Source organism: Salarias fasciatus, chromosome 2, assembly GCF_902148845.1.
Source record: "Salarias fasciatus chromosome 2, fSalaFa1.1, whole genome shotgun sequence".
Lineage (NCBI taxonomy): Eukaryota > Metazoa > Chordata > Actinopteri > Blenniiformes > Blenniidae > Salarias > Salarias fasciatus.
Genome location: NC_043746.1, coordinates 27,500,816 through 27,526,434, shown reverse-complemented (window position 1 = coordinate 27,526,434; position 25,619 = coordinate 27,500,816). Strand labels below are relative to the sequence as shown.

Sequence of the window (25,619 nt, the reverse complement as noted above, 5' to 3'; positions counted from 1 at the left end):
GAGATGGTGAAATTTCAGACGCAGGAGGAGAAACTGCGTCGGCTGCTCCACCGTCGCAAAGATTCCAGAAGACAGCAGGAGAAAAAGATCACTTTACAGATATTTCAGAAGTAATCACATGTTTGTGAAAGAGACTGAGTCAGCTTGTGACACTTGACCTCGAGCTGTTTTTCCAACGAAGTCACATAATGAATCATGAATCAGCTTCAGTCATCACAGCTTCAGCCTTTTGGGAGGTTCTGCAGTCACTTTTATGACACTTTTCACTGTGTTATCTTTGAAATTCAGTGTTTCCAATGAAAGTGTTTTTTCCTGCTTGAAGTCAGTGGGAAATCTAAAGATCATCTGAATCACACAAAACACAATAATGATGTGTTTCCCCGTGCTCAGTAAGGAATACAAGGTTTAATTTATGATAAATACGTCCTTTTTTCTAAACATGAACCTTTTAAAGTAGGCTTGTTTAATATCCCGCTTATCCGGGGCTGGGTCGCGGGGGCAGCAGTCTCAGCAGGGATGCCCAGACTTCCCTGTCCCCAGACACTTCCTCCAGCTCCTCTGGGAGGATACCAAGGCGTTCCCAGGCCAGCCGAGAGACATAGTCTCTCCAGCGTGTCCTGGGTCTTCCCCGGGGTCTCCTCCCAGTGGGACATGCCCGGAACACCTCCCTAGGGAGGCGTCCAGGAGGCATCCTAAACAGATGTCCGAGCCACCTCAGCTGGTTCCTCTCGATGTGGAGGAGTAGCGGCTCTACTCCGAGCTCCTCCCTGGTGACTGAGCTCCTCACCCTATCGCTAAGGGAGCGCCCAGCCACCCTACGGAGGAAGCTCATTTCGGCCGCTTGTATCCGGGATCTTGTCCTTTCGGTCATGACCCAAAGCTCATGACCATAGGTGAGGGTGGGAACGTAGATTGACCGGTAAATGGAGAGCTTCGCCTTTCGGCTCAGCTCCTTCTTCACCACGACGGACCGATACAACGACTGCATCACTGCAGCCGCTGCACCGATCCGCCTGTCAATCTCACGCTCCATCCGTCCCCCACTCGTGAACAAGACCCCAAGATACTTGAACTCCTCCACTTGGGCTAGGGTCTCTCCACCAACCTGGAGGGGGCAAGCCACCTTCCTCCGGTCGAGGACCATGGCCTCGGATTTGGAGGTGCTGATCCTCATCCCTGCCGCTTCACACTCGGCTGCGAACCGCCCCAGTGCATGCTGTAGGTCCGGGTTCGATGAAGCCAACAGGACAACATCATCTGCAAAAAGCAGAGATGAAATCCTGTGGTTCCCGAACCGGACCCCCTCCGGCCCCTGGCTGCACCTAGAAATTCTGTCCATGAAGATTATGAACAGAACCGGTGACAAAGGGCAGCCCTGCCGGAGTCCAACATGCACCGGGAACAGGTCCGACTTACTGCCGGCAATGCGGACCAGACTCCTACTCCGGTCATACAAAGACCGGACGGCCCTTAACAAGGGGCCCCGGACTCCGTATTCCCGGAGCACCCCCCACAAGACACCACGAGGGACACGGACGAATGCCTTCTCCAAATCCACAAAACACATGTGGACTGGTTGGGCAAACTCCACGAACCCTCGAGCACCCTATGGAGGGTATAGAGCTGGTCCACTGTTCCACGACCAGGACGAAAACCGCATTGTTCCTCCTGGATCCGAGGTTCGACTATCGGTCGGATCCTCCTCTCCAGTACCCTGGAATAGACTTTCCCGGGGAGGCTGAGGAGTGTAATCCCCCTATAGTTGGAGCACACCCTCCGGTCCCCCTTTATTAAACAGGGGGACCACCACCCCGGTCTGCCAATCCAGAGGCACCGTCCCCGACCGCCACGCGATGTTGCAGAGACGTGTCCCCTGCACATCCAGAGACTTAAGGTACTCAGGCCGAATCTCGTCCACCCCCGGTGCCTTGCCACCGAGGAGCTTGCCAACCACCTCAGTGACTTCAGCTTGGGTGATGGACGAGTCCACCTCTGAGACCTCAGCCTCTGCTTCCTCCACGGAAGACGTGGCGATGGGATTGAGGAGGTCCTCAAAGTATTCCTTCCACCATCCGACAATATCCCCAGTTGAGGTCAGCAGCTCCCCACCTCCACTGTAAACAGTGTTGGCGGAGACCTGCTTTCCCCTCCTGAGGCGCCGGACGGTTTGCCAGAATTTCTTCGAGGCCGACCGATAGTCCTCCTCCATGGCCTCCCCGAACTCCTCCCAGACCCGAGTTTTTGCCTCCACAACTGCTCGGGCTGCAGTTCGCTTGGCCTGCCGGTACCTGTCAGCTGCTTCGGGAGTCCCATGAGCCAGCAAGGCTCGATAGGACTCCTTCTTCAGCTTGACAGCAGCCCTTACTTCCGGTGTCCACCACCGGGTTCGGGGGTTGCCGCCACGACAGGCACCGGAGACCTTACGACCACAGCTCCGAGCAGCTGCTTCGACAATGGAGGTGGAGAACATGGTCCACTCGGACTCAATGTCCCCAGCCTCCCTCGGGACATGAGAGAAGCTGTCCCGGAGGTGGGAGTTGAAAGCCATGCTGACAGAGGGTTCCGCCAGACATTCCCAGCAGACCCTCACAACACGTTTGGGTCTGCCAAGTCTGTCCGGTTTCCTCCTCCGCCAGCGAATCCAACTCACCACCAGGTGGTGATCGGTCGACAGCTCTGCCCCTCTCTTCACCCGAGTGTCCAAAACACGCGGCCGGAGGTCAGATGACACGACAACAAAGTCGATCATTGACCTCCGACCTAGGGTGTCCTGGTGCCAAGTGCACTTATGGACACCCCTGTGCTCGAACATGGTGTTCGTTATGGACAAACTGTGACTAGCACAGAAGTCCAATAACAGAACACCACTCGGGTTCAGATCGGGGAGGCCGTGCGATCCAATCACCCCCTTCCAGGTCTCACTGTCGCTCCCCACGTGGGCGTTGAAGTCCCCCAGTAGAACAATGGAGTCCCCAGTCGGAGCACTGTCCAGCACCCCTCCCAGGGACTCCAAGAAGGCCGGGTACTCTACACTGCTGTTCGGCCCGTAAGCCGAGACAACAGTGAGGCACCTATCCCCGACCCGAAGGCGCAGGGATGCAACCCTCTCGTTCACTGGGGTGAACTCCAACACATGGCGGCTGAGCTGTGGGGCTATAAGCAAACCCACACCAGCCCGCCGCCTCTCACCGCGGGCAACGCCAGAAAGGTGGAGAGTCCAGCCCTTCTCGAGAGGTTGGGTTCCAGAGCCCAGGCTATGTGTGGAGGTGAGCCCGACTATATCTAGCCAGTACCTCTCAACCTCCCTCACAAGCTCAGGCTCCTTCCCCGCCAACGAGGGGAAAATGGTAGAAAATGGATGGATGGATGGATGGATGGATGTTTAATATCAGATTGGTCTTATTTTGGGAAATGTTTCATCCACATCTACAGTTCATTTCTGAGGCTTCAGCTTTTAAAAATATCAATAACAAACTTTACATTAGTGAAACTTCGATCTGAGGAGCTTATATTTTGTCCATTCCTCTTCATTCTGTCAGTTTGTGTGAGGCGGCAGTGAAGAAGCACAGATGTCAGGAAGAGGAAGAAGACAAGCAAACATGTTCAGACGTCATAATCGTGATTAGAAAAAGGACTTTTAATATTATCAATATAACGAGGAAGACAATCTTAGATTTCAGAGACATTAGGTGATGTACAGGATGTAAAAACAGGACATTTACACAACAAGTAAAAACTCATTTTTCTAATTCTGCAATGCCTGTAAATTGGGCCTAAATGTGGTTTAGAAGACGTTTTCCGCTGGTGTTTCCAGCTGACAGCAGAGCCTCGCATCCTGGAGGGGAAACCCTCCATGTGGACAAACACACCAGAGAGGAGGCTCCACATGACTACAATCACACTCATTCTTCTGCTTCCTCGTTAAAATAGCAAAAACAGAAACCTCTCCATGAACACGAGCATCCTGCTGGAGGACACTTCTGTTTGACGTTTATTAGTTGGTTTTATTTCAAGACGTTTAGAAACGAGGAGCTTCACTCGTCACCAGAGTGGGTGCAGGGCGGAGCCCGCCTCCTGCAGGAGGTCCACGTCCAGGTAAACCCGGGTGAAGGTGAGCACGACGCCGAGGCAGGAGAACCCGAGGAGAACCCAGAGAACCTGAGCGGTGAAGTAAAGCGGAGCCAAGCTGGAAGGAAAACAGAATCCAGACGGTTTTGAATCAAAAGCGTTTTTCTCTTCCTGTTTTCTTGCTCGGACGTGGATGTAGGTCTCAAAGGTCCTTCTTGTCCTCTTTCCATTTTCTGCCTCGATTGTAATCGCTTTTGGATTTGACCCACAGAGACCCACCAAGACCCCCTGACCCCCCAGAGACTCACCGGCCCTCAGCGGACTGGGAGTAACCCCAGAAGTACTGCAGGCGTCCGTACAGGTAGAGCAAACCACAGGCCGAGGACAGACCTGCAACACACACACACACACACACACACACAAAGGTTCAGAGGAGGCAGGGTGTGTGTGTGTGTGTGTGTGACGGGGCTGTGAGGATGATGAAGCTCACCGGGACTGAGGAAGAGTCCGGAGCTCCACAGCAGAATGATGAAGAGCGGAAAATACTCGCTGGAGTTGACTCTGAAGAGGAGAAGAAATGTGGAAACAGAAAGTTTAAAGCTGTGACTCAAACAAGACGGGGCGGCGTGGAGATGAAGATTTCCTGTCAGAGTGTGCCGAGAGTCAAATGGAGGCGGATGGAGCAGGAGGAGGAAGGACAGAGGGAATCAGCCTGCAGGAGGCGCCAGCAGCTGCTCCACCGCTGCAGTTTGATCATCACTCACTGAGCTCTGAAGATCCTCTGGAACTCTGGGGGCCCGGCGGCGGCGGGCGGAGACACCGAGTACTTCCTCCTGGCATGAATCACCTGCAGGGAGAAATAAACTGCAAACACACAGGACTCATGAAGACAGGAAGCTGCACGGCGAGCAGCCATCACTCAGTAGGATCAACTCATCTTGATGTGAGAAGAGAAGCAGTCGGGGGGTGGGAATCGAGAACCGGTTCTTTTGTAGAACCGGTTCCTCATGCCTCGATTCCAAGGAATTGTTTGTCTGTCTCCTTGAAGGTTCCATTGTGTGGCTGATGAAATACCGAGATAAACAGGCTCTCGCTGGGCTCACAGCAGCCACGATTCGGCGGTAACATCCCATTTCGTCTACTCCCATTTCGTCTACTCTGTTTCTGACATATATTCCCATTTCGTCTACTTTCGTCTACTGTGTATTTTTCCCACGTTTCACTACTTTTCCACAGGTTATGCTGTCATACTATATTTTGACCTATTCTTACCCTTTTAAATACTAAACTTCAAGGGTTAGGGTTAGGATTAGGGCATTGAAAGGGTTAGGGTTTAGGGTTAGGATTTATGGTTAGGGACATAAACAGCTGTTGTAGCAGTTTTCATAATAAATATCCTGTTTCTTAAAAACATTTCATAATTAATGTTATTTTGGTGGTCTAATGTTGAAGTAGACAAAAGTAGACGAAATGAGAATGTTTGCCAAACGGGTAGTAGACAATCTGGGAGTAGACGAAATGGCCATAAACCGATGCGGCTGCGGTCTGCTCCGGCGCCGCTACAGCGCCACGGTCCGGAAATTTTCAGCAAGGATCCTATTTTTCATCTTACCGGAGCCCTGCTGTGTCATCCTACACACAAGCAGGTCGGGTGCCAGAAGGAAAGTAGATCCGTGTTCGGTGTTCCTAAACATGGCCGCGGGAACTCGGGGTGCGGCGGGTGCTGCAGCACCCCCTCGCAAATGTAGCAAAAACTTCCATAATGGGAAAACTACATGGCCTATTTTTAAAAATAATAACAACTTTAGCTATGTTTCCCAATTAAATGCAATTTGACGACAGATTGAAAAGAAATTCAATTTAATAAAATGAATCTGTATTTTCACAAAGGGTGACGTTGCGCTCACACTATAGCGGCTCATGCAGTGATGGGAAGTTGGGTTCAGAGAGGCTTTTTTAGCTCAACTCTCAGAGGAGAGGCGACTCGACTCCCGGACGACTCTTCTTTGTAACCTTAGGTTGTAAAACTTGATAGCTTATGTTTAGTGTTTTTATAAAAATTGCACAAAACCAGGGTAAATATACATCCAGGATAAATCAGGAGGCGCGGCTTGAGTAAGCCTAGTCGGCGCTTTCCCGGATTAATCGGTTGCACGTTTGCCGAGCCAGGATGAAAAGACGCGGCTTAGGGCCTCCACACACTACAGGATAATCGGGCCGAATTTTGCCCCGATCCTCTCCTCCCGATCGAGGCCGACAGGGTCCGATTGTCGGGAGTATGCAAATGAGTTCGGGTCCGATCTTCCTGTAGTGTGCGATGTGTTCCGAGAGATTTTTTCCGGTCGGAGCCTCTCGGGAGGCGTCGGAAGGGGAGATCGGAGATAATGAACATGTTCAATATTTCCGATCGCAAATCCTGTAGTGTGTGGTGCGCTCCGAGAGGCGCCGATCAGCTCTGAGTAGAGCTGTCCACACCCTCGAAATAAAGCTCTCTGATTGGATGAACAGCTCCGTCTCACCAAGGTGCTGCTGATTAAAAACATCCACTCACAGCTGTCAGAGCTGGATGATGAATATATGTCTGTGAAATATATTCACTATATATGACAGTGAAACAGAAAAGCCAGAGCTCCTAAACTCAGCCGTGCAGAAAGTGATGGTTAATCCTGTCGCTCCTGGATGAACTGGATCCTCCATTCAGACTCAAACTCCGATCTAATATCTGCATCTCCGCCAGTCCTGCAATAATCCCAATGTTTTAATTAATCTCCGTTATTAACCATCACGGAAGAATGGGGAAGAAAAAAATAAAAGAAAAAAAAAACTTTCCACTGATTCCGTGCCCTCAGAGACAGAGCGGACTATAATGAAACTTTCCTAATCAACGTATGTTTACTCTGATTTAAACTATCAAATCTGTGGACATAAAGAATGATTTAAGATATTTGATGATTTAAAAAAGATTTTAAAAAGTAGCTTTTATGTGACACGGTCTGCTAATAACTTTATTCTACTGCTGCACTCGGGACTCAAAAGTAAAAAAAACAAAAAAAAAAACACACAAACAGATTAGCTAATAAGCTGAATTATTATTAAATGTAAATTATAATAAAATGATCTGAAACTGTTTCCGTCTTCTGTACTGGAACATTTAAATTTTCTAACAAGGTGCTGACAGTCCGTGCTCCGTGCGCACGGCGGGTGGGGGTCTGCACTGAAGGAGCGATACCAATGTGAATGAATGAACTGAGGGAACGAATGAGTTCTCCACTTATTATTGAAAGTGGAGATGAATGTAAAAACAGCAATGAAGGGAAACGGCACAAAGTCACGTCGGACGACGTGAGATTTGGAGGAGTGAGGAGCCGATTCTCAGCTGAAGAATCTGCTGGTGTGTGGTCTGCTCCGGAGTGACACCACACACTAGAAGATCAGGAGAGGAAGATCGGATACGATCTGTCCTCTGCTGTCGTGTAGTGTGTGGTGTCTGAATCGGGGAAGATTGAAAAAATCCTGTAGTGTGTGGCCGGCTTTAGTCAAGCTGGGTGGATCATCAGCAGAAGTGCAAACAGCATTTTGCCAATATTTAGCCCCCCCTCCCCCCCAAGAAAAAAAAAAAACTTCACAAATCATGTTTTCAGGGGGCCTTATGTCTCAAAGGGGGGCTGAGTGTTTTTCTTTAATGTGGCCCATAGAAGTGCATGGTACTCGGGTTATGTGAAGTATAATTAAGTTCAAACAAATTTCAACTCTGTGTCCGTGTTCTCTATTGAATAAATCAGTTGTCCTCATGCTGTCTTCTGTTTCATCCCTCATCTGTCATGAAGAACAAACCTGTCCGTCCAGAAAAAAACCTGCAGCAGGTGAAAACCAAACATAAAAATATTCTGCAGTCTGGTAAGTTACTTAAGTGTAGCCCAAAGAGCAATTATCAAATGAAGTGATAAATTTGTTGTCTTCTGAGAATGAATTTCTGTATGATTTTAGCCATTAAAACAGTGGAGTCAGAATGATGTGGGACCGTTCACTCCTAAAGTCCTGAAATAGGACGATTTTCCTATTTTCAGGAGACAGTTAAGACTAAATGATATGCTGTCTGTTATATTGTAGTCAGTTTCAGCAGTGGCGGACCGTGCATTTCACATTAAGGCCTTCAGAACAGATCCGCCTGAACCAATCCACCTCTCAATAACTATTTTGTCTACAAAAAAAAATCTTATTATACAGATATGCACATAAAGAGTTGTTGCACAGCAGATAGATACTTGTGCAGCCAGAATAAATGCCTTTGCTGAAGTGCACAATTCTCCTACTACATCTGTGCACATACAATGAGCATCAACAACTTAATAAAACAGTAATATTATTTAGGAAAAGAGGAACATTTTACTCACCAATATCCCGATTATTTGAAAACAAAACCCATCCTCCTTTCCTTCCTCAAAAAGAGTTCAACTGCTCTGTCATATAGATTATCCATGTGTTTCAGTTCCATAAAGCCAGGGCTGAAAGTCCAGCTTTCCCTGTGGTATTTCTGGCGTAAGTTTTATTTCTCTTCAGGTCTTCTTCTTCTTCTTCTTTGGAATAATTGCGGTAGGCGACCAACAACTTAGGTGCATACCGCCCCCTACTGTATCTCTTGGTGAATGTAAATCAGAGGGCCTGGATCTGCTGTTGTTAGAAGCTGGAAGGCGCTGAGTTGCCAACTCGAAATCTGATTGGTTGAAGCAACTGTCTGATTGGTTGAAGCAGCTGTCTGATTGGTTGAAGCAGCTGTCTGTTTGACGCTTCACTTTACTTCACTGCGCCACCGGGAACGGATAGCGAAGGCCTCGGGCAGATTTCTTTGACTCTCGCAACAGATGATGCCTGAAATCTGATTGGTTAAATGATTTAATATGAAAAAAACATGTCTGGAAGCAGCGCAACCACGGGAAAACTATGAAAGGAACTGGAACATACCGTTTGGAATCATTTATTAATTATTTATGGACAAAATATAATTTACATCAGTCTGTAATTCAGATAATTTTTAGGCCAGCAGAGAAGGCTTTGCAGGCCCTGACGGCCCACCACTGGATTTCAGTGGTGTGATACATTTATTTTTCCTTTGTTTCTCCTCTTTCTCATTGTGTAGCTTCAGGGTTGTTGTTTATTTTTTTTACATCAGTTTGGTTTAGTGCCAATGTCAGTAAGGTCTGTTTTTTTCCCCATTTTCTTTATCAGAATTTTCAGCCTTTTATTGTAGGACCTGCTTTAATGAAGAAAGGATTCTAAAATGTCTGTGTTAAAAGTTATTTTTGTCTTCATATAATCTGTGCCAATAAATAATACTACAGCCAACCAGAAAATGCAATGACTACAGTTGTAAGATTTGGCTGCAGGATGATTAAATAATGTAATGTATAGAAAAAGCAAGGAAATGCTGTAAACCACGCCCGTTTCTCACATTGTTGACAACAGAGTAGCGCAGGCTTAAATTTATCCTGGTAGTTAGCCTGGTGTGGAGCAGCTAGCTGCAGAGAATAAGTCACCATGCTGACTTGTCTGGGATAAACTTGGCCAGCTTTTGTGCAACCGACTTGAGGCTAACTTCATCCAGGATAACCAGTTTGCCGGCTTAATCCTCGCTTTTGTGCAATTCCCCCCTGGTAGAATATATAACAAACAACACGATCTAATCATTACACACTTTAGAAGAATGAATGATGTTGTACTTACTCATTGCAGGAAAGTCAAACAATACCAAAATCGCACAAAACATGACTCTAAAACCGGAGGGGCTCTGTGTTGCCAGATTGGGTGGGTTTCAGGATTCTTTTGAACCCAACGGGTGTGTTGATGAAATGGTTGTTTGTGACGTGCTTTTTTTAATTATACAAATCCAGTTTTTGCGGTTTTAACATGCATTTTCTACAGAGATGGAGGTTTAGGCTTCTTCCAATTGTTAGACGGTTTTAACATTACATTTGGGGCAGATCTGGCAACCTCCGTTAGAGTTAATGCAAACACTCATTTGTATCGTTTCATTTCTCGCTCCATGAAAATCGATAAGGGATCGTATCGATAAGCGGTATCAATAATGGAATCAGAATAGCTAAATTCTTAACAATTCCCATCCCAAGCCGGGGAGTGAGAAGTTACCTGAATTAGACTGATTTCCCAGAATGCACTCCTACCTTGTTCCAGGACGGCGAGAACCGTGACGGCGCCGAGGCCGACCGCCTCCTCCATCATGACTGCAGTGTCAAACCTGAACACACACGCACACACTGGAACACACACGTCCGCAGGCAGCAGGACTCTGATGGAGAACACACACGCACACACAGCAGGTGGCACTGAGGACACGCCCACTCTGGGAGGCGGGGCCCAAACCACTGCTGTCACTCAGCTCCGCCAGGTAAAGAGTCAGTCTTCGGTTTACTGGTAACCAGGTTATTGAACGATCTGCTGGAAGAAGATTCTCTTTTCCTTAATGCAGTTCAGTGAATGTTTCCTGCAGATTGAAAGAAAAACTCAGACAGCTTCTTGTTTCTAAAGAACTATATTTACATAATACTCTTGTTTTACAGAGAACCATATCAAAAGTATAAAATACTTACAAAAAATCCGCTGCAATATATAAAAATAACATCTATCTTCTCCAGATCATTAGGAAAGGCATACATACAAAAAATATATTTATAGACATTTACACAGTCAGACCCAGAAAACCCCAGAGGTGGAGCGAGGCTGAACGCTGGGCCGAGCCGTCGCTTCGCAACAAGAACCTCACAAATAAAATAGACACAAACAAAAAGTCAAAAACAGTACAGTAGATAGACGACTGGGCGGCGCTCTGCCGCGCAGTCAGACTCTGCCTCCGACACGGCGAGCAGGCCGAAGCCCCGCCTCCGACAGGAAGCGGGGTCACAGACTCCGGAACGGGGCCAACCGGACCGGAGGTCAACTATTGACCTTCAACTGGGGGAACTGACCTGAAGCGCCGCCTGAACATGGAGCGCCCAGATTCAGGTTATAACTTAACTTGACCTGGCTGAAGCTCCGCCCTCGGCAGGGAGCGGCTCGCACCGGGACCTCAGTGGAAGAACCAGGGCCAGACTCCAAAACCCCCAAAACATGGAACCACCGGGCTGAAGCTCCTCCTTAAAACAGGATGGCCCAAAATCACTCGCCCGGCTAACGGCTGAACGGGACAGACGGGCTGAATCCACTCCACGCCACGAACAGTCGTAACATCCGACGCGAGAACCATGTGGACACAATGCAACATGCTGCCTAAACTGAGCAGAAACTAACAGCTGGGAGTTTAGGGAGCGGCTCTTCTGAGGCTGATTCACCTGCTGCAGGACCAGGATGACCGCTTGTTCACTGATTAAAAAAAGAGCTGAGCTGGAAGTGAGACACTGGAAGAAAGCGTGTGATGAACGACGCGGCTGACGGAACACGCAGCCGACCACGCTGCTAAAACAAACGGTGGACAGCGGCTTGTTTTCCTGAACAACAGGAGCCCGGTTGTTTCGCTCATTTGCATGATTCTAATACTTTTCCTGAAAGTATGGAAATGAGCCGACCGGGACCCGCAGCCGGAGCCGGCCGTCGCTCTGAAGCCGTCTGAGGCGCGTTCCCGTCCCGTCGGGCGGCGCTGGACTAGTGGTGGCTGGCGAGCAGTTCGTCCAGGTCGGCCATCCACTCCTGCGTGCTCTGGCCCTTCAGCAGCGAGTCCACCAGGTCGCTCTCGGCGGCGAAGCTTCCCGCCGCCGCGTTGTACCCGAACGACACCTGCTGCTGCTGGCCGGCCGTCCTGCTCACCTGGTAGCCTTGGTTACACTGCAGGCCCTGGCGACCGTTGCCCTGCGGCTGTCCGAACGCCGCCAGGTCGGACAGCACGGCCTGGCTCTGATTGGCCTGCTGCTGCTGCGCCTGCTGCTGATTGGCCATGGGCTGGCCCAGTGTCTGCGGGTTCGGCGGCACCCTCTGCTGGGCGGCCGCCATGTTCGTGTGCATCATCTGCTGTCCGGGGTTCAGGCCTCCCATCGGGCGCACCCCGGGGCTGGGCCCGAAGGGGGCGGAGCCAGTGGGCATCTTGGCGATGCGGGTCTGCTGCTGCATGTGGAAGGCGTTGGGCGGGGTGCTGAAGGCGTTGGTGGAGGGCGGCTGGCCAGCGAGCTGCTGCTGCCAGGCGGCGGCGCTCTGGCCGCTCTGCATGGCGCCGGGCATGGCGCCCATGCCGCCCTGCATGGAGCCCGGCATGCGAGTGGCGGCGGCGGCGGCGGCCAGCTGCTGCTGCTGCTGCTTCAGCATGGCGGCGTTGGGCTGCGCCTTCAGGTGCTGCTGCTGAGCCATCAGGTTCTGTCTGTAGGGGGCGCTCATGGCGCCCAGCTGCTGCCGCTGCATGCCGGGCTGCGGTGGGTGGGCCGCGTGGTTCGGGTGCATGTTCATGTTGTTGTAGAGGACGTCCACGCCGGCTCCGCCCCCTCCGCCGCCGCACGACGCCAGACTCATGTCCGCCTGGCTCGCCGCCGGGGTCGGGGCTCCGCCGCCTTGACCCATGTTCATTCCCATCATGCCTTGGTTCTGAGGAAACATGCGGGAGCCGGGGGCGGGGCCTCCCATGGAGCCCACGCTGCCCATTGGCTGAGAGGAAGCTGTGAAGCAAGAAGAAAATGTTTTAGAATAATTATCTGAGAAGATAAAAACTCAAATATTCTCTTGAGAAAGAACTTGTGTATGAACATTCACTCATTTGAAGGCATTTCTGAATCCGCTTCACAATTACAAAATACATATGGGTTTGTTAAAACGTTAAAACGTTTGAAGAGGACGAGAAAGTCACGTATGACATGTCAATATGTCTTCAAACTGCAAGAAGAGACTTAAAATCACCAAACAACTTAATTTTGTCATGATAACTTTTTCATGGAACTGAGATAATTGACTTGTGATGCTTAAAGCTAGGGTTGGCGATCTTGGAAAACTAGCATGTAGCACGAATGTAGCATCTCCCCAAGGCTCCGCCCAGCTCCCACCCCATTGGAGGAGCTCCGTTGGGAGCGGAGACGCGGAGACGTTCCGCGCTTCCGCGTCCAGTGCGTCCCTGGCGTAACCTGTCTTCAGCGCTTTGTTTCTTCGTTTTTCTTTATTTGCACTACGCCAAGTTATGGCGCACTCAACGGTAAGTAAACCCCCAAACACTCTTCTCCGCCGTTCTGCAACGACGCTCCGTCCTTCTACGCGCACACTGAACCAGGGTCAGTGCACGCCATTGACACGTACGCGCAGGGGGCAGGTCGAACGGCGAAGGGATTTGATTGGTTTAAAAAAGAGGTGTCCCGGCAATACTATTGGTTTCTTTTTTTCCTGTTTTACTCCTGCTGTAGGTAGCGGATATTTTCCAAACTACTTTAAGAACACGCCATGAATTGCTTCCCATCGAGTCATAAAGATAATTTTAACCAGTATTTAAAAAAATGTATCTCATTCAAATTGCCAACCCTAGCTTTAAGTGGAGAGCGGGTCTTTAATTTGTTAATGACATCAACTTCATATATATATATATATATATATGTATATATTTAAAATTTAACTGTTATGAAACTGGAGACACAGGATTATTACAGTGCGAATTTATTTCCACAGAAGATAATGATCACTGTAGTTTGCATGCCAGTTGTTGGGGTGTGTGTGTGTGTGTGTGTGTGTGTGTGTGTGTGTGTGTGTGTGTGTGTGTGTGTGTGTGTGTGTGTGCATGCAAACATTCAGACTCCTAACAGACTCTCAGCTGTGGTTCCTTGTCAAACATGTACTGCAGGGAAATCAGTGTTTGCTGATGCAGATGATCATGTAGTGAATGTACCGTTGAAAGAGTGAGCAGCACACACACACACACTCTGATGTTGGTGTTGTTTATCCAGATGTTACTAAACCCTTACTGCACATGTACTCTCACCTGTAAACTGGTTGACTTGCTGCTGTGGGAAGGGATTCTGATTGGTCGGCGGTCCCTGCTGGTCCTGGTACTGAGGCGGCGGTCGGGTTAGGTGTCGCTGCAGCTGCTGGTCCTGCTGACGCTGCTTCTCCTGCGCGCACACAAACACACACACCTGAGTACCACCAAGGGGAGGAGCTGCACAACTCAGGCTTCTGCAGGAATTCTGACACAGCAGCTCCCTCTGCTGTCCCATGAAGGAAACAATCAGCTCTTCATTTCCACTCGTGCTCGGCGTTCCCCGACCGTCCCACAGGTGCCATGGCACAGAGCTCCGCCTGTGGTGGTCTTAATGTTCTGGCTGAAGGTTTGTGTGTTACCTGTTCAGCCATCAGCTGCTGCCTCTGCATGTACTGCTGCTTCTGCTGCTCCAGGATCTGCTGCTGCTGCTGCTGCTTCAGTGCCGCCGCCACCGCCGCGCTGTTCATGTAGGCAGCGTTACCATGGTTACCGGCCATGGCGTTCACCCCTGGCTGGGCCGCCATGGCGTTGTTCCCCGGCGCGGACGTCATGGCGTTGGTGGGGCCGTGGGAGGGAGATGAGAAGGTGTTCTGGTCCTGTTTGAGGAGAACGGCGACGGAGAGGTGAAGGCTTGGAGTTTCACACAGCTACACGCCGCCAACAGGCCAGACTGGAACACACACACACTCGCTACACGCCAACTACAGATCAGTCTGCACATGATCACGAGGCTCCTCAGGCCTGAGAGAAAAAGTTGATAGTTTCCTAGATTATCTGACATTTACCAGCCTTTCAGAATATTTAGTTTCCACTGAGATGCTGGAACGTGCGCTTCAGCCTGATTGAACTTCTGCTTTTTCCAACTGTCATTACGGGCTGGAAATCCCTGAAAATCCACTACTTTTCTATGACAGATTTTCAGGAGCAGATGAGGCAATAACATGATTCTGTACATCGGCTTGATTTGGATTTTGTTTGGTTCTGAAGTTAAACAGGTTTGGGTCGGGTTTTACACCAAGACCGGTCTGAATTCGAGTTGGTTCTGATTTTTTCCTTTTTCCTCCAGACTCTTTATGGACTGAAACAGAAATGTTCATATAGTTTGGAATTTTCAAATGACCCTGAATGTTTGTGCATCAGTAAATACTTCAGAAATTCAACACTTCATTTTCAGAGAAAATATTCAGGAGAACAATTCTGCAGCCGTTTCAACACAAAATCAACCAAATCTTTTCTTTTTACAGCAATTCAAACAATTGTGCTTCTAAAAGCTTGCTGCTGCCCTCTACAGGCTGCAGCGTGGAAATACAATGTGACTGACAGGAAACCGAAAGTGCCGTGTTCGGACTGAGGGTGGCGCTCTGTGAAACATGATTTTATCCTTTGTGCTTCAGGAGTATTCCCAGGACTGCCGAGGCTGATCCGTGAGGAGAAGTCAGCGATCAGCCGGGGATATAATGACGTGTGAAGAGCAGCAACAGGGTGGAAAAATACAGGCGGGAGCGGCTAAATTTAAATACACAGAGACGAGACGATATGAAAGGCTGCTCTGTCACAGCTCCCTCCACCTCTCCTCCTGTCGGCGTTACAACAGCCGAGTCAGAATTCAAGAAGTCGTTTCAAAGTTAAAGTACTTAAGAGTGTGTAGGCCTGCTACATCTGTGTGTGTGTGTGTGTCTTACCTGTGTGTGTGGGATGTGCTGCCTGAAGCTCATGCTGTTCTTCTGTTTGATCTGCTGCTGTTGTCGGAGCAGAGACAGCAGGGCGGCTTTATTCTGGCTCTGGGTGTTGGGGGGCCGCGGGGGGCCCGGTCCCGCCTCAAAGTGCGACAGAGGTTTGGTGTTGTTGAGGGTCAGCATGGCGTTGGGGGCCTGGGCCGCGGCCGCCGGCGGGTGGCTGAGGGGGGGCCCGGACGCGAGGTGTCCCAGCATGTTGGGATGCCCGGCGGGCCCCGGCATGTAGCCGCCGGCCCCCGCCTTGGGGGAGCCCTTGTTGGGCTGGCCCTGCATCAGCAGCTGCTTCTGACCGCCGGGGTTGAACTCCGGCGGGTACAGGGAGGGGCTCGTGGGTTTGTCCATACCAAACGCGCCCCCTAGTGGGCTCTGAGAGGCGTTGGCCATCTGGGGCCACGGTGGAGGGTGGGCATGGGGCCCCTGGTTGTGGAACTTGGCCCCCGGCTGGGGGGGCTTGTGCTGCATCTGGCCGTGGAGGTGCTGGGCTCTCTGCTGCTGGGCGGCCAGCTGCTGCAGCTGCTGGGCGGGGGACAGGTCTTTGGGCCCCGGGGGGAGCAGGTGGTTCGGGGGGGCCTGGAGCTGCCGAGGGGGGGCGGCCGTCTGCGACGGGGGGAGGGCCGGGGAGGAGGCGGACGAGGAGGCCACCGGAGAGCTGGTGGGGTGAGGGGGAGGGGGGCCGGAGGGCGTGGACCGGACGTGAGGGGAGCCGGTGCGAGAGTCCTGCTCGAAGACCGCCGACGCCGGAGAGAACTCCGCCTTCACATTGGCCAGATCCGGCGGGAGCAGACTCTGAGACGACTGGCCTCCCCCGCCCGCCGCCCCTCCCCCGGCTCCTCCCCCGCCAGGAGTTGCCGCCAGCTCCAGAGGGTCTTTCCGGTCGGCAAAGCCGTCGTTGAAAATGTCCTGGATGTCCTCGTAGACCACGGAGCAGTTGAGCTCCTCCATCAGCTCCGTCCACTCCTGCTCGTTCAGGTCCGGGAACAGGCTGTTGTTTCCCCCGCCGGACGGCGGCACGATGGGCAGGATGTCGTCCGGCTCCTGCTTCATCTCCTTCCGGTGGAAGTCCGAACCGGGATCGACGCCGCCGTCCGCGCCCTCGCCCGCCGGCCCGTGGCTGCCGTTGGAGGTCAGGGCGTCGCTGATGCCGAGCTTGGAGTCGAGCGGGGAGCCGTTGGCCGTGCCGTTGTCCAGACAGGCCTTCTTGTTGGGGGGGAAGCCGTCGCCGTAACCGTTGACCTGATCTCTGCCCAGTGGAGAACTGGCACTCTCCAGTTTCCTCTTCACCGTCTCCTGCAGCTGGAGGGACAAGCAAACAACGAGATCGCATCAACTGTCACACGTCTGTCAAGCACTGCGGCCACGATCGGACCCCTGACGGCGAAACATGAAGCTCCTCTTCAGCTCAGTGAAGGACGTCTAAAACCTCGTTTACACAACAAAGTTGTTTCTTTCTCCACATGTTGTCACATTGACCTTGATAAAGCAGTGCTGAAGATTATTACCTGTACAAAGATAAAATCCTTGCTGTCAAGAATAAAGAAATAACTGTTCATTGAATGTATATATAAAAAGCTACCGCTCCAGAGTCAGTTGAATGACTTCACTTCATCTTATTTTAGATCTTTCCTCATGAAATGATTTGATTGTTTGTTCCGAGTACCAGCTGTTGATCTGAGACATTTCTATTTCAGTGTGTGCAGACAGAGTGCGCTGGCTGTAGGGGGCGCTGCAGCGGCTGACCGAGCTGTCGGGGTAATAAAAAGTTGCCCCGCTCCGGGGCTGCAGGCACGGTTACATAACGGGACAACAAAGAGCTTCCTCAGTGCAGTCAGCAGATCTGACGGCCGCACTCTGCAGGCAGCTCGGCCCACCGGATCTCATAACTTCCTCCTCGCTGCTGCCCGGCTCGTCAGCTGACGATCACACGGCTGCGCCGATGGCTCGCCATCGCTGGCACTGCCTCCACCAGAGGCGGCGGGCAGGTACAGCCAGACGGTACACATAGACACCATTTTCAATGATCCAATCTCTTCTGATTGCATCGCTTTAAATAAACTATTTTAGAAACCAACAGACGTTTTGAATGTTGACTTTTGGCATCTAAGTCTCCCAGTAAGGAGGTTTTCCTTGAAACTCAGTATTTCATCCCTGCAGCCACATTTCAGACTTCAATGTTTGATGAGAACTAGAACACTATGTTTCCCACATCAACCCAACAATATTCGTGCTATTTGAACAAGCAAATTTCCATCTAAAGTTCAACCTTTCAGATTTTTCTTGTTGTGTCACTGTTGTAAACGACGAACAAATAAATACCAAACGAGTTTCATTGTACTCATTGTGCATACTGCATTATTGCATAATTAAGGTTCATTTTCATCTATAATTGTTTGAACTTATTTTTCTCCTATTGATTTTCTCATCATGCTCTGCAGCACATTCTCTAGCCTAGCGTCTCTTTGCTCTTCATCTTAAAAAAAAAAAAAAAAAAGGTTAGAGGAGACACAAAGTTCGATCCTTTCAGAGCAGGCAGAAAACTGACGTCTTGTAAAAAATATGCAGAGAATTTCCTGATTAAGACGGCTGGTGCCAAAATGGCAGCATTAAAACATTTGGACAGAAGAGTCGGCTCTGACTGCTGCAGCTTTATTTATTCAGTTTATCACGCTGATGATTCTCAAGAGCAAACAGGAATCATCGTTAGCCTCATGGGTTTGATTCTGCTTTCTACACATCAGATTGCAACTAGAAAAAGAAAGATATTTTAAAAACTGAGTCAACCCAGAATAACACTTGAAGCTGTAGTTTCTTTACAACTTTTGAATTAGTTAAAATAACAAGTCTTCAGGTTGAGTAAAATAACAGAAAAAAAACGTGAGAAGAGTGATGTACAAAGAGAGCAGAGGGAGATGAAACCGGCATCTCTTTGAACGTCTTTGACCTCCTTTAACCTGAAATACCGGTTTGACCACGCCTCTGTGTCACCATGGCGACAAATCTGATGGGAGGAGGTCTGCTGCACCACAGGATTATGGGTATCCGAGTCCATGAAGCAACAAGCTCCCAATCAAACTACTAATCCAACAGTAACCAAACAAAAACTTACAAATAACTACTCTGTCCGCTTCACATTTTACTTCATCAAAAGTCACTACTTTAAATACAACTTCAGTCAAACTTTCTACCATCACTGACCAAAACTGAGAAAAACAAACAAACATCCAAATCTAATAATTTCAACCAGTTTGTAGCTTGTAAACTTCTGTAGGGACATCATGTTAATTCGGACTAACGCTACTACTGCCGTTAGAAAATACACTAAACGCAAGACCCTGTTTCATTTCAAATGAAAACGCATCTGTTTTGTGTTCACCTCGCAGGCAAGTTTCACAATATTTTGAAAACTATGTCCGTTTCCACAGAGACAGCAGAAACACTGAAAATATGCAGTTTCCATGCTGGGCCACCAGTGGCTGCTGCTGGTCGTTTTCTTAATGAAACCACACATGTGGCAACGGGGTTTCAGGGACAGACGAACAAGTTGGGTTGTTATTACGGTAAAACTAGCAAGTTTCCAGAGAATCTGGACCGGGAGTCACGACGCTCTGGAAGAAAACTGTTCTCACAGTCCATCTCCTGACCATGTGCAGCAGAACCGTGCTGCACACGTTAAACAGCAGCATTTCAGATTAACTGCATTGTCACTCAGTTCTCATCGAGATGCAGTCGGAGTGTTTTCAAAACGTTTCCAGCGATTACCAGCACCGCTGTCATGTGACCGAGTTTGAGACACATGCTGTCAGAACAACAGTCTTAACTGAGTAACTTCCAGGCTTTTCTCCGCGACAGACACGCTGGTGACTTCCTCTCTTTCTGTAAGGTAACATTCACACACATCACAGCACATTTCACAGTGATTCCAACTGGAGCTAGTTATTTGTGCAGGATGCTGCGTGGGTCCAAGGCTGAAGAGGGGAGTCTTTGTTATGGCTGAGGCATTTTGACGTGACGCCCAGCAGGCAGATAACTGAGCTCTTCGCCGTGATTCATCCTGAACTTTTGGCTCCTGCTTCGCCACAAAAATCCTAAATATCTGCTGTGTTTATGTCAGCGCCGCTCAATGTCTTCAAGCTGGAATTCTTACCGAGCACTTCTGGTATTTTCACAATGTTCACTGTCGCTCTCTTTGTCTACAATCAGCACTGCGGAGCACATGATCAAAAACAAGACGTAGCCAGGTGAGCGCCTCAGTACGATGGCATTGTTTTAGTGAGTCGGTAGTTCAAACCACATTTTCAAGCAGATTCATCACCAGTGACGCCACTGCTGACATCAGGGCGAGCCAATGGGAGTGCAGCTGTGCTCTGGCCCCGCCCCCTCGGTGTTTGTCATTCAGGACCAACAAACAGAGCGATGAGTCAGTGGACCGGGGGGGAGAGGGTTTCTGCTCACTGACTCACCTCTCTGGACTCCACACAAAAAGTTTGAGAAACAAACCCAGTTCTAACTCAGGCCTGAGCGAGTTTCTGCTGCCACCACTTCCATTTAATATCCGGGGTAAATAAACAGGAGCCTCCACCACAGCGGCACGGCCGCTCACCACCGAACTCATGAGTTCAGGAGACAAGTCAGAGAGGTTGCTGAGTTCAACAGAAATATGAAGACTTTTTTTTTTTTTAACACAAGTTTCAAAGTTAAAGCTAGAACCAACTTAATTCTACATCAAGTCTCAAAAAGAGCTATAAAAACTACTTGGGAGGACTCAAGACCATTTGTGAATGACCTTTTAGACTGAACTTTGCTGAGCTACATCTAAAGGATTCTTTGTAAATCTTTTCAGACCCATTAAATACTGCCTCAAGCAGCCAACAAAATCTCCTCCAGTTAGTGGATTCTCTTCTGTGGTCATCAAAGCCTGGATGGTTTCTGGTCAAAATGCCTCCATAACCTTTAGAAACCTCCACTCGAGCTGAAACGCATCATAGAAACAATGAAAGCTCACTGGTGGCCATCAGATCTCGTCAAAAGGGTTCATAATCTCTTCCACATTTACTTAAAATCTGTCATCAGAAGTTCTGCAGCGATGAACAAGATCCTTGAGAAGATCTTCAGAAACTTGGGACTATCAGCCAGAATTACTTGAGAACATTAACACGGTCTTTAAAGATCCTGAAGTCAGTCTTAATTGTCATCAGTGGAAATCAGACCCTCTTAAAAGCTGCTGACAGACTTGTTATTGACCATCAGATTCCCTTGAATGACCCTAAATGTCCTCCACCGACACTAAAGCCTTTAAAAGGATTCTTATAACTTCTTAAAGACTCTGAGATCCTCCAGAGGACATCCATTCTGCTCAAGATTTGGATCAATAAAAGATTTAAAGTACCTGTCTACGGGAGCTGTAGATGCTAACGTGTTTACAATAACTGCACATGCAGTGTGGTAACTTTGTTAACAACCGCTGGTTTTACAAATCAACTGTGAAGGCTTCAGTTTAGTCATTCCTGCTTCTTCAAAATGTCAGAACTGGACTAAAAACCACAGCAGGTTCCAAACTGCTGGCTTAAGTCTGTTATTTATCTCTGAAGGCGAGTCACTCAGTGTTTTGTTGTGACTTTTCAGAGGAAAACTGAGATTAGTCAGCCTGCAGAATAAAGAATCACATGCACAAGAGTTACATTAAAATTCACCGTTCAGTGTTACTTATTGATTGAAATCTAATTTCTTTCAGATGAACTCTTTCATGGATGAACGTTGCAGTAGGCTGTTACTTTTACAAACATTTTCAGATTTAGTTATGTGTTATTCCTACAAAAAAGTGAAGCATTTCTGGTATTTTTATTAATTAAATGTTATAATGTTGATGTCCAGTAAAAACATTCGTTCTTACAATGAATCACATTTTGTTTTTTTATTTCTATGATTTCTAAGCAAAAAAATTGTAAAATTTTGGAATATTTGAGTTTACTGGTGATCAACCCAAACACCAGGAGAATTTCACTGTTTTAAGTTGTGGTTAAACTGAAGGATTTCAGTGATGTCGCCTGGAGATGAAGAGGAGGTGAAAGGTCACAGCAGGTTGAGATTGGGACATCTGATGGAGAGCCGTTATCCAGACGGCAAAGCCACAACACATCACACCTGTCACTGCGAGGAGCAGCTTCACCTGAGCCGACCTGCAGGACCTCGCTGAGGTTCCCTACCAGCACATCCACAGACTGCTCAAAAACAACCACTAGACACATGACAGCAGCATCGTGAAAGAAAAGCTTCAGGAATACTGCTGGTCACAGCAACAGTTCATGAGCAACTGGGAAAGACTCCCATACCTGGTAAAACAAGGCACTTAAAGGAGGTCTGAGGTGGCTCAATATGGAAACGACGATCAGAGATATGAAATGCACACAAACTGTACACCTGCAGCAAGGTTTATCGTCACTTGTAATAAGCATAAAACAAAGAAATTGCTGCACATGACATTATCCACACTCCCATCCCACTTTTCTGCATGCTTATGTAGGCTTGTGTAATGTGTGTTCTCTTGTAGATAAGAACATGTGTCTTAATGACATTATCTGTATTGACAAAAGTCAAATTAAAAAACATTACATCCGTCAACCTGCTACTGTTCTGATCCGCTGTGTTTGATGCTCTGCTGTGATTGCTTCGATAGGAACTGAAGAGAACTACAGCAACAAGCACTGCAAATGATATCCAAGATATTCCAAGTTATATCATTTAAAGCAAATAAAGTATTACTGCATCCTAAACACCAACTGTTGCTCATATTGTCACTTGCACATAACATTCAGCGTTATAACACTGTTTCACCCACACTCTAAACCTGAGTTAATGTCACTTCAAAGCTTAGGAAACAAATGATTTATAATTGTTAGGAATGTTTTTCACTTGTCAATGCAACCTTAAATGTCACATTTTTGCCATTATCATCAATACAAACAGTAGTACTGCAACACCTGCACTTCGAAATCACTGTCACGACATAGGCAGCACATCGTAAGACAGTGATAACTGTGACAATTACAAATATATTTCGGTATGTTAGCATCTCCGAGGGCTGCACAGTGTAAATGATACTACCTGCCACACTCTTATTAAAAATGATGTGACACTAGTGTGAAAAACATGTTTATACCGTGCGTGTATGAGCTGCTCCAGCTGTCACTGCTGTTTGTTTATCTCTGATACCTCAGCCTGATGGTGTGTTTGTGACTTCTCATGTGTTTATCCTGCAGACACACAGACTACAGTGGCTTTCTGCAGCCTGACTTCTTAACGTTCAGTCTGTTTGTTTACGAAGTCACATCCAGCCTGCTGTGAGTCAGTCACTTTGCTGCTGTCGTTCCTCCTGTACTACAACTAACACACCGTGAGTGTGTGTTGTGTTCTGACATCCAGCCTGGTCTGTGTCCGAGTGTGTGTTGTTCTAACATCCAACCTAGTGTGTATATATGTGTGTGTGTGTGTGTGTGTGTGTGTGGGGGGGGGGGGGGGGGGGGGGGGGTCTCCCTCACCGCTATCAGCGTGCTGTTCCGGCTCTGCTCCGCCGCCGTCCCTCCGCTCTCCCCGTGCTCCCCGCTCCCTGCTCCGCCGCCTCCTCCTCCTGCTCCGCCGCCGGCTCCGGGCGCTCTCTGGCCGGCCTGCTCTGCTCCTCCTCCTCCGCCGCCGCCGCTGGGCTGGGGCTGCCGGTGCTTGTTGGAGCGCTTGGCCTTGGCCTGCAGGCAGCGCTGGTGCAGGGCGAAGGTCTGCTGCCGCTCCAGCTCCAGCCGCTCCAGCGTCGCGCTCTCGTAGCGGCTCTCGCAGCTGTTGTGATGCTGCCGAAAGAGCTCGATCCTCCGGCGGAGCCTCTCCATCACCGCGCTGTGTCGCGGTGTAACAAAATCCGCCATCATCAATAAAGACTTGTAGTAAAACTCCCGGCTCAGGTTTCGTCCATAAAAAATGCTGAATCTGGCTCTTTTTCACCCCCCCCTCGCCCTTTACAAAGCCTCCTGTGCTGGCTCCATGGAGGCGACCTTTGTCTTGCTAATGGCCTTCAGTCACCGCGGCACTCACTGCCGGAGAGGAGAATTTCACCATCAAGCCTCCTGAATTTACTCATTTGAAGCCAACATGATAAGAACCGCCAGCTCGTTTGAGTCGCCGTGTAAAAGCAAAGCTGCTGGAGCCACTTGATTTCTCCTTAAAATCTAACTGCAAACTGCCATTTAACCCCGAAAAGTGGCCAAATCCTGCGCCCCTTCATCCGCCTCGGCGTCAATGAGAGCCGGCGTCGCTAATCAAACTAACTCCCGTGGGCTCGGTGAACTCACGGCGCATTCCTCCACTCCAAGCCCAAACTCCTGGAAACGTCCCCGGAGCTGCCGTTACCAGCAGGCTGCGGTGGTGCGGGGTGACACCGGCCGCTGGCTCCGCTGGCCCCCGCGGGGCTCCGCTCCCCGGCCCCCGGAGGAGATGCTGCGGGGATGTCCGAGCCTCCTCGCAGCTCTCCAACTTGTCTCAAACTTTATTCGGCTGGAGCGTCGGGAGTTAGCTCGGTTAGCAGGAGCTAGCTGTCTGGCTAACAACTTGGCTGCTTCAACTAACTTTTAATTCAAAACTTTTGAAACTTCAGGAGGGTGAATCTTGAGGCTAAAACTGTGCTTTTAAACGCGAGCAGCGCGGTTATGTGTTAAATCCACTTACTGTGAAAGTGCTCCGACTCTTCCTACAGCATCTGTCCACAAACAGCTGATCCTCCTCCGGTTAGCCGCTAGCTGCTAACGCCGTGTTAGGGGGGGCTAACGACTAGCCTCAAACGCCTAAATGAACCGTCATACTGGAACTATTTTCCTCCCGAATCGCCCCCGCGGATCGTCCTCCCCGTGGCCGAGCCGGAGCGGGGTTTGTCGGGGAGAACGGGCTGGCTGAGTCCCTGCGAGCTGCTTCTATTGTTACCAGCGAACAGGCAGGTCTACGCCGCCATCTTGGAGACTTTCTCTTTTTTTTTTCCACGACAGACAGGAGGAATGTCCCTGGTCCCGCCCCATTAGTGACTGACAGCTTGGCAAAGCCAATCAGAAACAAATGCCAGGTCTGGATTTAACTGACACGAAAATTGTCCACTCAGAAGACAGCACCCGCCCCTACACTGGAAAAGTGGACCAATAAGAAGGAACCTACTATGTATTTTGTTGATAAATATTGAATTTAATGATAATAGTTACAAACATAAACATTACATCAAGTATGCACTTTACAACTAATAATTAGAAGCCTTTAGGTTTAAAAAACAACAGGAAACCGACTGAAAAATTAAACTATTTTGATTTAATGACAAAAATCCAGCTGAAAATAAATGTTTATTATAAAGACGGCCCTTCAGATTACCTATTGGAATACAACTTAGGGGACAACAGCAAAACTGAAAATTTAAAAATGGCAATAGAAATATACAGATCACTTCAAATGCAACTGAAAGAAAGCAAAGTAGCCAAAGAAGCACTGTGACAAAAAGGACATTTGAAAAAGCCACATTGATAGTTTCTACCTTACATGCAATCGGTGTAGGGACACAAAAAAGGAGTATGAAAACTGTATTCTTGATCTGGATATGTTTCCACAGTCTGTATGTGCTGGAAGTCACGAGAACGTCCTTGGTCCAGCGAATCCCTTTCTTATCAGGACACTGCGGACAGTTTCGAGTGTCATTTCTGCAATAATGAAACTCAGCAAAATGGAAATTTACAGAGCACAAGAAGACAGAACATTGAAAGGTATAATATAAAAGAATATGTCTAATAAAATAAACATTTCTGTCACAATTTCTATTAGTGTTTGTGTCTGTATGCAATTTACAGATGCAT

General features: G+C 48.9%; 2 protein-coding genes across 4 annotated transcripts; both read right to left on the bottom strand.

The window, feature by feature from the left end:
• Positions 1–3,613: 3,613 nt before the first annotated feature.
• On the bottom strand, positions 3,614–10,382 carry ltc4s (leukotriene C4 synthase). Its single transcript, XM_030117937.1, has 5 exons — positions 10,248–10,382; positions 4,833–4,932; positions 4,559–4,629; positions 4,377–4,458; positions 3,614–4,186 (listed from the first exon to the last, which is right to left on the bottom strand). Exons 1-5 carry the CDS (start codon positions 10,303–10,305, stop codon positions 4,042–4,044), a joined length of 456 nt encoding a protein of 151 aa, XP_029973797.1. The 5' UTR covers positions 10,306–10,382; the 3' UTR covers positions 3,614–4,041.
• Positions 10,383–10,599: 217 nt separating this feature from the next.
• Positions 10,600–24,735, bottom strand: maml1 (mastermind-like transcriptional coactivator 1). 3 transcript variants are annotated; one of them, XM_030117767.1, is made up of 6 exons: positions 24,460–24,735; positions 23,289–23,828; positions 15,703–17,049; positions 14,380–14,616; positions 14,021–14,150; positions 10,600–12,719 (listed from the first exon to the last, which is right to left on the bottom strand). In XM_030117767.1, the coding sequence occupies exons 2-6, from the start codon at positions 23,664–23,666 to the stop codon at positions 11,722–11,724; spliced, it is 3,090 nt and encodes a 1,029-aa protein (XP_029973627.1). In that variant the 5' UTR covers positions 23,667–23,828; positions 24,460–24,735; the 3' UTR covers positions 10,600–11,721. The 3 variants fall into 3 exon arrangements, with proteins under 3 accessions (XP_029973627.1, XP_029973628.1, XP_029973626.1); XM_030117768.1 differs by having other exon boundaries at positions 23,289–23,634; XM_030117766.1 differs by having other exon boundaries at positions 23,289–24,735.
• Between the last annotated feature and the right edge of the window lie 884 nt (positions 24,736–25,619).